The following is a 14,134-nucleotide window of genomic DNA, read 5'->3' on the forward strand; positions in this document are numbered from 1 at the left end:
AATATAGTATCTTATATATGAATAATGCTAGAGGTATTAAAAGACTAACTATGATGTGTTATTGTTTTATTAATTTACATTCAATAACATATCATACATTTTATCATAACATCTTGATAAAGTTTTTGATATTCCTAATATTACTCTTTTGTACCTTCTTCTTTTTTTTCTTTTTTTTTTCTTTTTTTTTTTTAATTTGATGGTTTGAATCTAGAATCTCAAATATGAAATGGAAGACTGTAGACATCATCATTTAAATTATTCCAATAGCAACTTTGTACACCTATAGTTGAGAGGCAACACTCTATGTTAATCCCTTCACCCACCTAAATATGTCTATATATATATATATATATATATGCTCACAACACCAAAGTGGAGAGTGTTGACGGCCAACCCCTTTTATTATTAGCTTCCGCACTCAACAACCACCACAAACACATCAAAAGTGCCTTTCTGTCCTTTTCTTTTTCTTCTCCTTTTCAAAACTTGGAATGCAACTTTTCATTTATCTTTACTTTATACTCCACTTTTCAAACACATACTCAAGGAAACAAGGGTCAAAGGATTATGCTTCAAGCTTTGCCTGCAATCCCTTTTCATATGTCCCACCTATATATTACACAATGCACTATAATATTCTTTTTTGAAAAATATTATTAATTATTTGTTCATTAAAGTATTCAATAGCGTTCATTATTACATTATGCTGCTTAAATAGGGTTTTGTATGGGAGTTAATAAAGTTCATACTGCTTTTCTGCATGCGAAAGATTATTTGTATATATTTAAACACTAATGTTGTTTTCTTCTCTTTTCAAACATAAACTATCTGTTTATTCTAGTTTTTAGAACAAAATGTCATTGTTTTTATATGTTCTGGTTTATCTCTCATATTTCTTTTCCGCTCAATTTGTATTATACAAAAATAAAAAATAAAAATAAAAATTGTATTTTTTACATTGTAAATATTAATGCATTAATTATCTATCAATCAATCAACTTCACTTTTTAAATACAAAAATACAATTACTAATAAATTATTTTCAGATTAGTAGGGAATGCAGGGTAATTTAATCAATCCGATCAATATAGTCTAATATGTTTCTCAAAAAATATACTAGTCTAATATGAACAATTACAATATTAAATTCACAACATGCATATATGAAAAACCAGCTGCCTTGGTGAATATTTGGTCTTTAGGAAATTGCATGGAAGAAAAAAAAAAAAAAAAAAAGATGATTAAAAAAATTGAAAAAGGGTTTTTCACATCAATACAGTTGTAGTTTCAACATTTTACATTTTACTTCTTATAGTACCAAATGATCACCAATTCACTTTTTTTTTCTTTTTGTTTTTTTCATACCAATATTCTTTACATTTGTAAATGGTGCACTATAAGTCCCAAAAACTTTCATATGGTGATGGTTTAACCGTTAAAAATGCATATGTACCACACATTAGGAGATTCTTCTTCACTTATTATGGGAATAACTATTATAAAGATTTTGAGCTAATGTTGTACAACTAACTTCAGCATCTATTCCCCCAAACCTCTCTCTCTCTCTCTCTCTCTCTCTCTCTCTCAAGAAAAACAATCAAGTTTATTAGTTTCCATTATTTGATAATAAAGAAAAATGGTAAAAGAAAATAAATAAAATGTATACATTCTTTCAATATTAATTTTTTCATCTAAAATAATTTACCAAGCCGACATGCTTTTAAGTAACTTCTTATTTTTATTTTTATTAAACAAAATAGAAAAATCAGAGCAACCTGAACTTTTCCCCATTGGTTATGTCAACTCCCAGAATTCACTATTCAGAATCCAACATCCACTTGAACCCAATGTTAAAAATTTTGAAAATGGTTAAACTAATAATAATAATAAATCATACTGCAAATTGTCAAATTTCATTTCTCAAAATGGGTCCCACCTAATAATTATCGGCGGTGGGGAAACAGATATAATCATCCCCGCATTTTTAATATTTAGATAATTAAATATGAGATATAAAATAATGATAAAAAGAAAAAGAGTTGTTCTTTTTGTTCTTTTTTTTATGTTATACAGTTTCATATACCGTAAATTCTTAAAAATATCTATTTTACTTTTGAAAATTTCAACTATTAACTTTAATTATGTTTCAAGCTTAAAACAACATAGTTTAATTTTTCATCTAAAATTATTTTTCCCATCGAAAAATAGGTTGGAAGCTGATTGAAAACTATGTTGATTTTTATTATTTTTTTATTATTTTCAATTTTTTAAGTTAAATTAAAAAAATATATTCAATTTAGAATTTGATAGATTTAAAATAAGTTATACATTTTAAAAAATTTAATAAATTATTATAAAATTCTACAGATTTTATAAAAATTTTATAAGAATCTAAAAGTTGGATTTAATATTAACAATTTTATTCAAAATTTTACTGTTAAAATCCTTTCAAATCTATTAAAATCTATTTTTTTTTAAATTAATAATTTTTTGAAAACCATTAGATTTAAAAAAAAAATTTATAAAATTCTAATTAAAATACATCTAAATTTTAATAAATTTTTATAAAATCTATCTTTGAATTAAATATCATTATATTTATATAAATTTTTTTAAAATCTTTTAAAAATTTTAAAAATTTTTAAAATTTTAAATTAAATACATTTCTATATTATCATTTTTTTTCATAAAAAAACTATGGAAGAAACCTGTGCATGTGAAAGGATTCCATTGATATAGTTTGATAAAACGCACCTACTCATTTTTTTTGGCTAATCGATTACTGTGGCCAAGAAAATCGACAGATACAAAAGCAACGATTCCATCATTGAAAGTCCGAACAAATGGCAAATGGGATTAACGCTGATTGAATTGATTAAAAAAAAAAAAAAAAAAAGAGGAAATTAAAATTCGGATATTTTTAATATTTTAAAAATAATGAGACTTTTGAAAGTGCAACTCCACCAGCCGCAAGCAAACTAACTATCCACGTGGCATGTACCTGCATTGGGTCCCACACATTGTGGTCTCTTTCCAATAGGAACTGCCCACGTGGACCGTGAGTCGTGACGGAAAATTACGCTGTGGTAATATTAAATTTATTGGTAATCGAAAAATATAAAGCACATTTAGAAAGAGTTTTATTATTCTTTTTTAGGTGAATTAGAAAGAGTTTTATTATAATTCTATTGCTTTTCGCGGCAAGGAAACAGCGAAGAAAACGAAAGAAAGTGGAAGAAAATATTTTGAGTGTAAAAGGGAAACTTATTCCTCCAAATTTTAACGGCTGCAAAACACTCTCAAAGTAGAATTTGGGAACTCCGCCAAGCCGTTGGTTCAATTATTCACTGTGGGTATTAAATATTTTCAAACGCACTCTCTTTTTTTTCCAATAACATCATCACAAAGGCCTTTTTAAATTCTGAGTCTGAGCAATACAAACTACATTTGTGTATTTGATATTTGGACAAATTTAGAGTCTTCTGAAAGTTTTCAACTTTGAAAACCCTCAATAATGGAGTCCCTGCAAATGGGTCTCTGAGATTTTCATTTTTTATTCTCTGGATTCTGTTTCTGGAGACCATTGTTTTTTCTTTTTCTTTTTTGGGTTTTTGGCGTGGTCGATTGTAGAGAGTAGAAGAAAAAATGATGAACTTTAAGGAGTTTTGGACAAAGAAGACATTGATTGGTCTTGGGTTGGGGCAGTTTCTCTCTCTTTTGATTACTTCCACAGGCTTTTCATCATCTGAGCTTGCCAAAAAAGGTTTGTTTGTCTTTGTTTTTGTCTCAATTCAATCTTTTTTTCTGTATTATCTTTGCCCTTTTTTTTTTTTATAGTTTTGTTCATGGTTACTTTTTGCGAGTTTGTCTGAACTATTTAATTGAGAATGGATTGGCTACTTGCGTTGAATAAATTTTCTAGTTTGAGATTTTGATCACTTGAAGGTTCCTAAGTCCGATCGTGAAACTGCGTTTAAAACATGATTGTATGATGGGAAGCTTTTTATTGGTTTATTCATTTTTTTAATTATATTTTAGATTTGATTTTCATTTTGAGCTCCTGAACATCCAAATAGCTGCTGTTTTGCAGCATGACTTTTTTCTCGATGTATCTATCTTTCTCTTGGAGTAAAAACAGTTCGTTGACCCAGAAAACGAGAACAAAACAGCTTTTGTTTTGTCAACCTTCAGTCTCCCTATCATAACCAACCACAAAAGAAAGAACTTTCTGTTTGTGTTACTTTGAAATGCTGATGTTTATTAAATATTATATTTATGCATTTTATGGTTCCATAGATTCTTATATTTCATATTACCGCAAGTTCCGAACCATTTGGAAAAGGATTCTGATTAAATCAATCTTGTAAACTGTGTTGTTTTGCAGGAATTAATGCACCAACTTCACAGTCTTTACTGAACTATGTGCTCTTGGCTATTGTCTATGGGGCTTTTATGCTTTACCGAAGGAAAGCATTTAAGGTTTTTTCTTCTATGCATCATATAATTACTTTTCTCTTTATTTAGTTGAAAATCATGGTTTAAATTAATTGTAATGCTTTTATTACCCAATTTTTGTTCTTTAGAAGCTTTTGTTTTGCACACAGTACATTTGTTGGTGTTCAGAGGCAGTTTAGTAGTAGGTTCAGCTTTAGCACCAAGAGATGCTGAGGTGACTAAGAAAACTAAAAAATATTTTTAAAGTAATTTACTCAGGTCTGTGCACCTTCAACGGAAGATTGTGTAAACATAATATTAATTTGATTATTTAGAGTAATGCAAAGAGGGCCTGTGTGACCATGACAGCTTAAGAGGATATTAAGTGGAGTTTATGATTAAATGTCTCTCTGAATGGCTCTTTGACTCTTCATTGTGAATCAACCAAAATGTGGTTCTTTCTCTTAGAGAAATGTACTTTTTTTTCCATGTTAATAGGTACCAGCTATCACATATTAGAGAGTGAAGGACTTCTATTGGATATAAAACTCTCCAGTATTAATATCAAATATGGATTTATCTTGAGAAGTTAACTTTCTACTTGGTAAAACTGCAAAATAGTAACCTTCAAATGTTATATCAATTAAAACATAGAAAAATGCCTGTTATATGTTTAGTTATTCGATCAACCAAAGACAAGTAACACAGTCAGCCTTATTGTGCAGGTTGATAAATGAAATAATGAATTACCCCTGTTGTCATATAGTTGGTAGGATTGTATTCAAATTGATTTCATTAATTTTCTATGACATTGTAACATAAGGCCTGCTTTGGGAGAAAAATTTGGAACTCCTAGAAATTCCTTAGGCATGAGATAACTTTTAAGATAGAATGCCAAATGGAATTTTATGAGATGGGATAAGTATCTAAGTTTTCTAAGTTAGGTCCGTTAGTCTTTTTGACATTGGTTCGGCCATTTCCCATATGTTGAATATCTAACGACTCCTTATTCTATTTGCTTTGAATTTGTGCAGGCAAAATGGTATTATTATTTACTTCTTGGATTGGTAGATGTAGAGGCCAATTTTCTAGGTGAGTGCTCTTTGATATCTCTTGTATTTTTTGTTGGTGTCTGTGAAATCTGGCACTTTTTGGATATTATATTTATCAGTTTTTCCCTTTTCCTTGTGTTTCTGTACGTATAGACCCTTGAAGATAAATTTTCCTTTTTAGAAATTTATATGTAAACCATCACTAAGGCATCTTTTACTTTTGTCTATTGGAAGCTATATCATCTATCTTCTATTTGGTTGTTATTTGATGCACTGCTTACTTATGATATACTCTGTCTTCTGATATTTGATTTTTAAATCTCATTGCAGACTTTTTTGCAATGCAATTTGGTGCGCTGTTTCTATACATTAAAAAGACAAGATCGGTCTAAGGAATAAAAACTACCAACTGGCTTTTAGCCTAGTCATATCATAAAAGAGAATTAAGGTTTTCCCTTGGTACGGTTTAAACATGTAGGCCAGGGCTATTCTATCATTAGGTAGTGGAAATGACAAATTAACAATAGTAATTTCAGCAAATAATATTGTAGAAATATTTAGGAAATGCCTACAGCATAGTGAACCTTAATTTGTGTTCAGCTATGTCATGTGAGAAGAATAGTGATACAATTTAGTTTTAAAAATTTTTAATTTTTAAATAGTCCAATAGGCCTTTCCTATTTGTCAGTGTGTCAAGAGATTTGTGTTTGCAGATAATTTATTTTCTTTTTTTAAGAAATTTGTTTACTAAAGATTGTTGTCACAATAATGCCTAAATTACTTGATGCTTGATGTGCAGTGGTAAAGGCCTATCAGTACACATCTATAACAAGCGTGATGCTGCTGGATTGTTGGACTATCCCATCTGTCATGCTTCTTACTTGGGTTTTCTTGAAAACAAAATATAGATTTAGAAAAATAACTGGTGTTGCTGTCTGTGTTGCCGGCCTTGTCTTGGTTGTTTTTTCAGATGTTCATGCAGGTGACCGATCCGGTAAGCAGCATATAATAGATGACATTGTTGATCTTATCTTGTTCTCCATATTTGTTTCATGTTGCTTTGATTTGCTGTATTGTAGACTATATTGCTAAAATATTACCCATCTATCTTTATTAACTAGTTTATGATTCTATATTCATTTTGTGGCTTTAGGAGGGAAGAACCCCCGTTTGGGTGATATACTTGTTATTGCTGGTGCTACACTATATGCTGTCACCAATGTCAGTGAGGTACTTACACTTCTTTTTGGGTTGCAGAGTATAATATGATATATTTATGATGTATACCATGCATATATGGTGATAAATTTCTGTTCGTATTGTTGATGGATGATTAATTCTAGTGAAGAAAAGGAATAATGTTAAAGGTCTTGCCTTCACATGGATATTGTTGTTCATTCCAACTGGTAAAATATGGTACCCTTTGTTTCCCGCTGCCTCTTGACTTTTTGCAGTTTTTCTTTTCCCTATCTGTTATATCCTCTTCCTTCTCGCACTATTGTTTGTTAAACACCATGCTTTGTGCTTTTTGGTCTCTCATCTCTGATCTCCATGGTTTTTTATCTCTCTCTATTGACTTGAGCTTGATCTTTGGAATTACCAAATTGATGTTCTTCCTATTTTTAAAAGAACTATTCTGATTTGAAATTCCTTCAACAGGAAAAATAATATTGTAAATAGTATTAATTTATCTAACTGCAAAAGTAGTCTGGAATTGATTTTTCCTTGCCCTTATTCATTTTTAGGAGTAGCGTTTTCATTGAACCTTTTAATTTATGGAGAACTCTTCTCTCCTAATTGCATTGAGGTGCAGTGCTAAGCTTGTTGGTTCATTCAAACGTCTGAGGAGGCAATTCAAACTATATTACTTTGGTGCTTAAATTTTCATGTAAAAATCTTGTGGTCTCTCTCTCTCTCTCTCTCACACACACACACACCCCTCTCTTTCTCTGCCTTTGCCTCTGTCTGTCTGTCTCGGTTTCTTTCTTGCTCACTTTCTGTCTCTCTACATCTTTCTCTCACATGTGTGCATAAACAACTTATCACTTAGCAGATTGAAGTGACTGTATCAATTCTGTATGGGTGGAAAGGTGTAATCAAGTAGAAGATGGATTTGGCTTTTTCCCCCTTCCATGGTGATCACTCAAAATTTTTACTCAATTCATTGGTTGTCATATCCCATGCAGGAGTTTCTTGTGAAGAATGCTGACAGGATTGAACTCATGTCAATGCTGGGCCTTTTTGGAGCCATCATCAGCGCTATCCAAATGTATCCTTCATCTTAGATCTAAGTGTTTATTATTTAATAAGAATATGAACTCTTTCCAGCTTCGTAAAATTATTAAATCTTAATTCCATTGCACTTACTGTTTATATCATTAGATGAGGAGACTATTTAGTCTTTGTTACAGCCATAGAAATTGTAAATAAATAACGATAAACTGGTTCTTTGATCTTGGAGGGACCAAAGACCTCCCTATCAAACACTCAATTTTAAAATGGAAACTCCATTTTTTTTTTTTTTTTTTTCACTTTTCTGGATAGTGATTTAAATCAAGCTTATTCACTGGGCAAGACTAGGCTTCATAATTTTAGAAATATTGGAAACAATTCTAACAAACCAATAAATTGAGCAATACAAATACAAACTGATGCAGAAATTGGACAAATCTTTTGTAAAAATAGAGTCTAAACAAATTGCAACTTTGTTTAACCAAGTCCTGAGCATGTAAAATTTCCGAAACAATCTCTCTCTCTCTCTCTACATATATATATATATATATGTAATTATGAAAATACGTACGCCTTAACTATTTGTGCAGAGTCATACTAGAGCGAGATGAGCTGAAATCCATTCCCTGGTCAGCTGGGGCAGTAAGTCTCTCTCTCTCTCTCTCTGTGCCTCTGTGTGTGTGTGTGTGTGTGTGTGTGTGTGTGGGGGGGGGTGGGTGCTTGCTCATTACAAATTTCTGAAGAGGCTTTTAATATCTTTTTACATATTTACATTAGTTGACCCAGTTTTTATTAGCAAATAAGAAAGTATCGCATTTGTTGTCTTTTTGTTTTTTCATGCTTATCTGATTCTCCTATGTCTGTTTATTACCTTTAGCAGTAGCAAGTTGAGCTATGAGATCAAGTGTAACTAATATAGACAACTGAAAATTTCTTCATAGATGGTTGAAGAAATAATTTGATAGTTTTCAAAATCATTGTATAAGTAATTTAGCCCCTTTGCAAGTAGATAAACAAAATAATAAGAATCAAAATGCAATAATTTATCGACCTGTGCCATGAGGCCAGTTAACAATGCAGTGGTTTTATGATTAAATATTGCAGGAATTTTGACATGCTTTCTTTTGTTTTGATTTCAGGCACTTCCTTTTGTTGGATTTTCAGTGGCTATGTTTACGTTTTACTCTCTGGTACCAATCTTGCTTAAGGTATGGATTCAAATTATTCAGGTTTTCTCAACTTTGTGATGTCTATTCACTAACTATTCAAGAATTTAGTTTCCTTTCTTAATTTGGTGTTTTTTTTACCAAAATTGTGTAAGACATGCTCCCCTCAAGGAAAGTAGGGTCTGAAATTGGGATCTGAAGAATAGATGGTTGTATGGGTTTAATCTTTGATTGATTTCTCATTACCAATTTTTTTTCTTCAGTTATATGCACTTATTAAGTTGCCCTCAGCTGCTTGTGCATGACTTTCTATGTTCCCCTTGTTTCTCTTCATCTGTCCATAGGTATGTTCTCTAGAAGAAATATCTACAGAGGACAATTCAAGCTTTTCATTTCGCATGTTGTTAATGTCTTCCTCCTATTGCATTATAAGTTTTCAAATTAAATGCATGCTTCAAGATGGCAGATGAATAGGATTTGAAAATATCGGTTTATATGGTGCTTGAGAAGAGAGATATAACTTGAAACTTGACACCTGCTAGATACAAGTATGTATATTCTCATAATTGAAAGGCCTTAGACATGTTTCAGTGGTTACATGAGTGATTAAATTAACTTATCTGGGCACAAAATTTTCATAGCAAAACAGAATGATAAATCTTAAGAATTATTACCTCTTTTTTTTCAATCGACCTGAAGAAAGATTACTTGCTGTACAACTTACCTGTGTTTTCTTTTTCATTCACAGATTAGTGGGTCCACAATGCTTAACCTGTCTTTGCTGACCTCAGACATGTGGGCTGTCTTAATTCGCATCTTTGCTTATCATGAGAAGGTTTTGTAAGCTTGTTATAGTAATATAATTGTTTTCGTTAAAGATCTTTTACATGTTTATCATACCTATTAGAATCTGTGTTTGTCCTTTTTATAGGTTGATTGGATGTACTTCGTGGCATTTGTTGCTGTTGCTATCGGCCTTGTTATCTATTCCGGGTATGTAATTTGAATTCTGTAGAAATATATTGATAAGGCTTGTGAATGATTAACTAGAATAGCTAAAAAACCAGTTTCATTAGGTGGCTAGTTTTAGCAAGTCCAATTTGAACACGCCAACGTTGAAGCATCTCCACTTCTACAAGAGTCTAAGCATGTTGTGGCTGTGTCAGAGACTTGGGGAATCCTAAAACTTATGTATCACTTTATTCTACACTTATCACAGTAAAACATATCCAATTCATTGTAGACATGGTATAAAATTATGTAGATATGTGGTCTGCGCATGACTTTGACCGACTCCAAGCTATTCATGTGCACAGCATAATTTATATTTTTCTTACCTTCTAGCATAATCTAATATGTATAAATATGCATCATTTGAATTTGCTGCAGGGGTGACAAAGAACAGGATCTCCGTGTAGATGTGCCTGACGAAGATGCTGAGCAGTCCAAACATGTTGATGAGGAAGCTGGTTCTGGAAATCGCAGCCGGGGAACTACAGCGGGGACCTCAAAAACAGGGGACAATGGTAAGCATGATCTTACTCCTGCTACCATTAGAGAAAGGGAAGTTGTAGACAACAAGAACCTAGGAAAAGATACACAATGAAAAAAATCATGACTTAGAATTTGCTTCCCATAATTAGATTACATTCCTATAACGAGAGATGATGAAGTACCGCTGCTAAAGGAACTACGGTAGGCTACAATGCAGATTCATATTTGAATAGTATGAATAACAACCTTCAGGCTCGGGCAAAGGCGCGAAAAAATTGTAAAATTTTCGTTCTTTTTTTGGATGACAATAAATCCCTGGCCTCCATATCCAATTAGTTGTAATTGTTTTAAAGTAATACTCTGTTGAGCTTTAATGAGGTGTATTTTTTTCAGGTTTACCTTTTAGTTGAACTTCACTTGCTTATATCGTGTTTTTCCCATTCTATCCTGATAAAAATAGAAAGATGTAGCTTCCTTACCAATATATATATATATATATATATTTTCCATTATTTGTCCAAATATACTATGTCTGATCATTGCCATGGAATATCATGATTCGGCTGCTTATTTGGTGGTGGGTTTTATATAGGTTGAAAAAATTTTAAACTGAGTAATCCAATAATATTCGTTTGAACCATACTGCATATCAATTCTAAGCTGGATATTCTTATTTTATAAATTTAGGGGTAAATTGGTTCTTTACGCTTCATATTAATTAGAATAGATTGATTATTTAATTTCATCCGAATTTATTTGTACTATATTCCAACTTTTATGATATTCTATTATGACAACAATATCAGTTTATGTATATGTTATGTATATGTATATATATATATATATATTTGTCCGAATATACTTTATATTATCATTACTATGAAATGTCAATGACATGGCTGTTTATTTGGCGGTGGATTTTATACGGATTGAAAAAATTTTAGACTGAGTTATTAAAAAACAGTCATATAAAGTATTGATATCGTATATCAGTTTTGATTACACTAAGATATCTTTACCATATAACCTAGTATGTCAATTAATATATATATATATATATATAGGGAGAGTTGTTCTATTAGAAATACGTTCTTAATATAAAGTGGAAATGTAACCTATCAAATGTTAAAGGTACTAACTTAATTAATAAATTAATATTAGAACCCTATTATTTATCACGTTATTAAATGTCTAATAAAAAATGCAAACTATGTTCTTCTTCTTCTTCTTTTCGGCTTTGAAATGAAGGTTTTATAAACCAAAAGGCCCCTGAGGCTAGAGCCTGCAATAGGAGTACAAAGACCAGGTAAAGTTCAAAGACAATGTACCAGTGATGTCATTTTCTAGACACCAATTGCAAATAAATTGGGTTAGGAAATTGTCTTTCCTGGGAGACCAAGCAAAATACGCTTCCTGGAACTTATTTTCCAGTTGCAGTATATCATTAATTATTCCTTCTGCTGCTAGTGAGTGCTTTGAGAATTAGGGTTGTTAAGTTTGAGAATCACATTCCTGACATCTAATTCACACCACACTTTAATTCAACTTTCCTCTTCTGCTAAAGTCAGACCCTGCAAAACACCAAAGGCTTCAACCAATTCTAAGATATCTAAGTGGAAACTCATAACCTTAATTTTTATCACTTCATCCAAGTAGTTTCTAGCAACGACTCCTACCATGTTGCTTTCCTCTTTAACTGCAGCATCTGTGTTAATCTTGATAAACTGAAAGGGTAGCTTGTTCCACATTGACTTGCTAAAGTGTAGCACCGAACCTTCAAGCCAGATCTTAGAAGCTATAGCTTTTGCCTCTTCAAATCTATGTTTCAACCGAACCATCGTATTGTCCAGTAAGAAAGTTTTGTTATTGAAGAAGGCTTATTTCTTATTTTCCAAATTTGGTCTAAAATGAGAGTGGCATAGAGGAAGAAATCTTCTTTGTCACTAATATGGACCAGAAGAACTCCAGAAGGGTTGACTAACAGACTTAGCTTCTCTTCTAGGGATTGACCAGCAAAGGTATCCCATTTAGCTTCTCTTCTAGGGATTGATCAGCAAAGGTATCCCATTTTATACTTCCGGGCATAGCAAACCATAATGCTTTAGCCACCTAGCAATGAAAGAACAAATGACAATCAGGCTCAAGGCAGCCACAGCCAATGCACACAATCCTTCCGGTCTATTACCAGATTTCGAGAAAGGAGGTTTTAGGCCGTTGTAAAACCATAGTTGGCTAATTTCCATAGGAAAAACTTTAGTCTTTCATGTATTTTTTAGGTCCAAATAGGCTTGCACCATGATGAAACTGGGAAGTCATCCCAAAATTCCATCTTTTAAGCTGATTTCACTGAAAAACAGCCATTTAAATTTCCATTCCATATTAATTCATCCCCCAAGTTCTAGTTTGTGCAGGGAATCTTACAAATGTGTTTGACAATGTCTCTGTCAAACAGGTGATGAAGCCTTTCCACATTCCAACTACCATCCGAAAGTATAAGGGAATTGACCATGCCACTCTCGACTAGCTTCCTCATAAATACGAGTTGGTCTGAAGTTTGGGTTGTTGGGGACCCAAGGGTCTTCTCAAATGTTAATATCATTCCCTTTACCCACTTTGAAATAGAGCCCATTTAAAATGAGTTTCTTGGAAAGAAGAATGTCATTCCAAGTCCAAGAGCTACACATCTTCTTTTTGCACCTCAAAAAGGAACTTCCAGCAAAATATTTGGATTTTAAAGCTTAGGCCCACATCTTGGTTGAGTTTGTAGCTAGATACCAACCCAATTTGCTAAGTAGAGCCAAGTTCATATGCTTTAACCTTCTCATACTGAAACCTTCAGAGTTTTTGGGCCTACAAATCCTTGACCAAGATATCAGAATGTAATTCTTTCTATTTACCCCTCTACTCCATAGAAAATTGTTAGCCATTCTTTCAATGTCGTGGCACCAATCTGAGGGGAGCTTATAGGCTAACATTACATATAATGGAATAATATTGACAACTGGCTTTATCAGAGTGAATTTACCTGCCTAGGAAAGCAACTTGGCCTTCCAACCTTAGAGTTTAGCCTCCACCTTCCTCCTCAGATCCTCATAGGCCTTGTAGAATGATTTCTACCAATAAACATTGAGTTGCCAAGGTATTTGGCCTCTTTCGACAGTTCATTCAAATCAAATGACTTTTTAATACTTGCATTTAATTTGCTCTGTGTATTCTTCGAAAAGAAGCAACCAGACTTCGAATGGTTTACTTTTTGTCCCGTCTAGCTACAGCATAAACTGAGACAATTTCTCACCTCTCGAGCCTCTTCCAAGTTGACCATGCAAAATAATAAAATATCCTATGCAAAGAACATGTGGGAGATTGCTGTGCTAGATCTGCCAATTTTACTTCCGTGAATTTTGCTTTCTCTTTCTAGCTTTAGAAGCATCCTAGACAGTAGATTAGAGTATAGGATGAAAAGAAAAGTAGAGAGGGGATCTCCCTTCCTGAGCCCTCTTTGCATTTCCACCTTGCTAAAAACACTCCATTCAGTAGTAATTCCACATAATCGGTAGATATGCATACAATAAGTGCATTCAACTTGTAAGAGAAGTCAAACTTAGAAATGATTCTTGTTAAAAAACCCCAATCCACTCGGTCATAAGCTTTTATTATATCAATTTTGAATCCTACAAGACCGTTACCATTCTTCTTTTTCTTTATTGTGTGCGTAATTCATTAACTAAGATGGAATTTTCACCAATCCATCTG

General features: G+C 32.3%; 1 protein-coding gene across 3 annotated transcripts; it reads left to right on the forward strand.

The window, feature by feature from the left end:
• Positions 1-3,181: 3,181 nt before the first annotated feature.
• On the forward strand, positions 3,182-10,893 carry LOC107405010 (uncharacterized). Of its 3 annotated transcripts, XM_048478079.2 has the most exons (12): positions 3,184-3,766; positions 4,388-4,482; positions 5,472-5,529; positions 6,289-6,483; positions 6,643-6,719; positions 7,676-7,758; positions 8,312-8,363; positions 8,861-8,929; positions 9,636-9,722; positions 9,819-9,880; positions 10,277-10,413; positions 10,531-10,893. In XM_048478079.2, the coding sequence occupies exons 1-12, from the start codon at positions 3,649-3,651 to the stop codon at positions 10,584-10,586; spliced, it is 1,089 nt and encodes a 362-aa protein (XP_048334036.1). In that variant the 5' UTR covers positions 3,184-3,648; the 3' UTR covers positions 10,587-10,893. The 3 variants fall into 3 exon arrangements, with proteins under 3 accessions (XP_060671957.1, XP_048334036.1, XP_048334035.1); XM_048478078.2 differs by having other exon boundaries at positions 3,188-3,766; positions 10,277-10,893; XM_060815974.1 differs by lacking the exons at positions 7,676-7,758; positions 8,312-8,363 and having other exon boundaries at positions 3,182-3,766; positions 10,277-10,893.
• The last annotated feature ends 3,241 nt before the right edge of the window (positions 10,894-14,134 follow it).

Source organism: Ziziphus jujuba, chromosome 3 (genome assembly GCF_031755915.1).
Source record: "Ziziphus jujuba cultivar Dongzao chromosome 3, ASM3175591v1".
NCBI classification, from domain to species: domain Eukaryota; kingdom Viridiplantae; phylum Streptophyta; class Magnoliopsida; order Rosales; family Rhamnaceae; genus Ziziphus; species Ziziphus jujuba.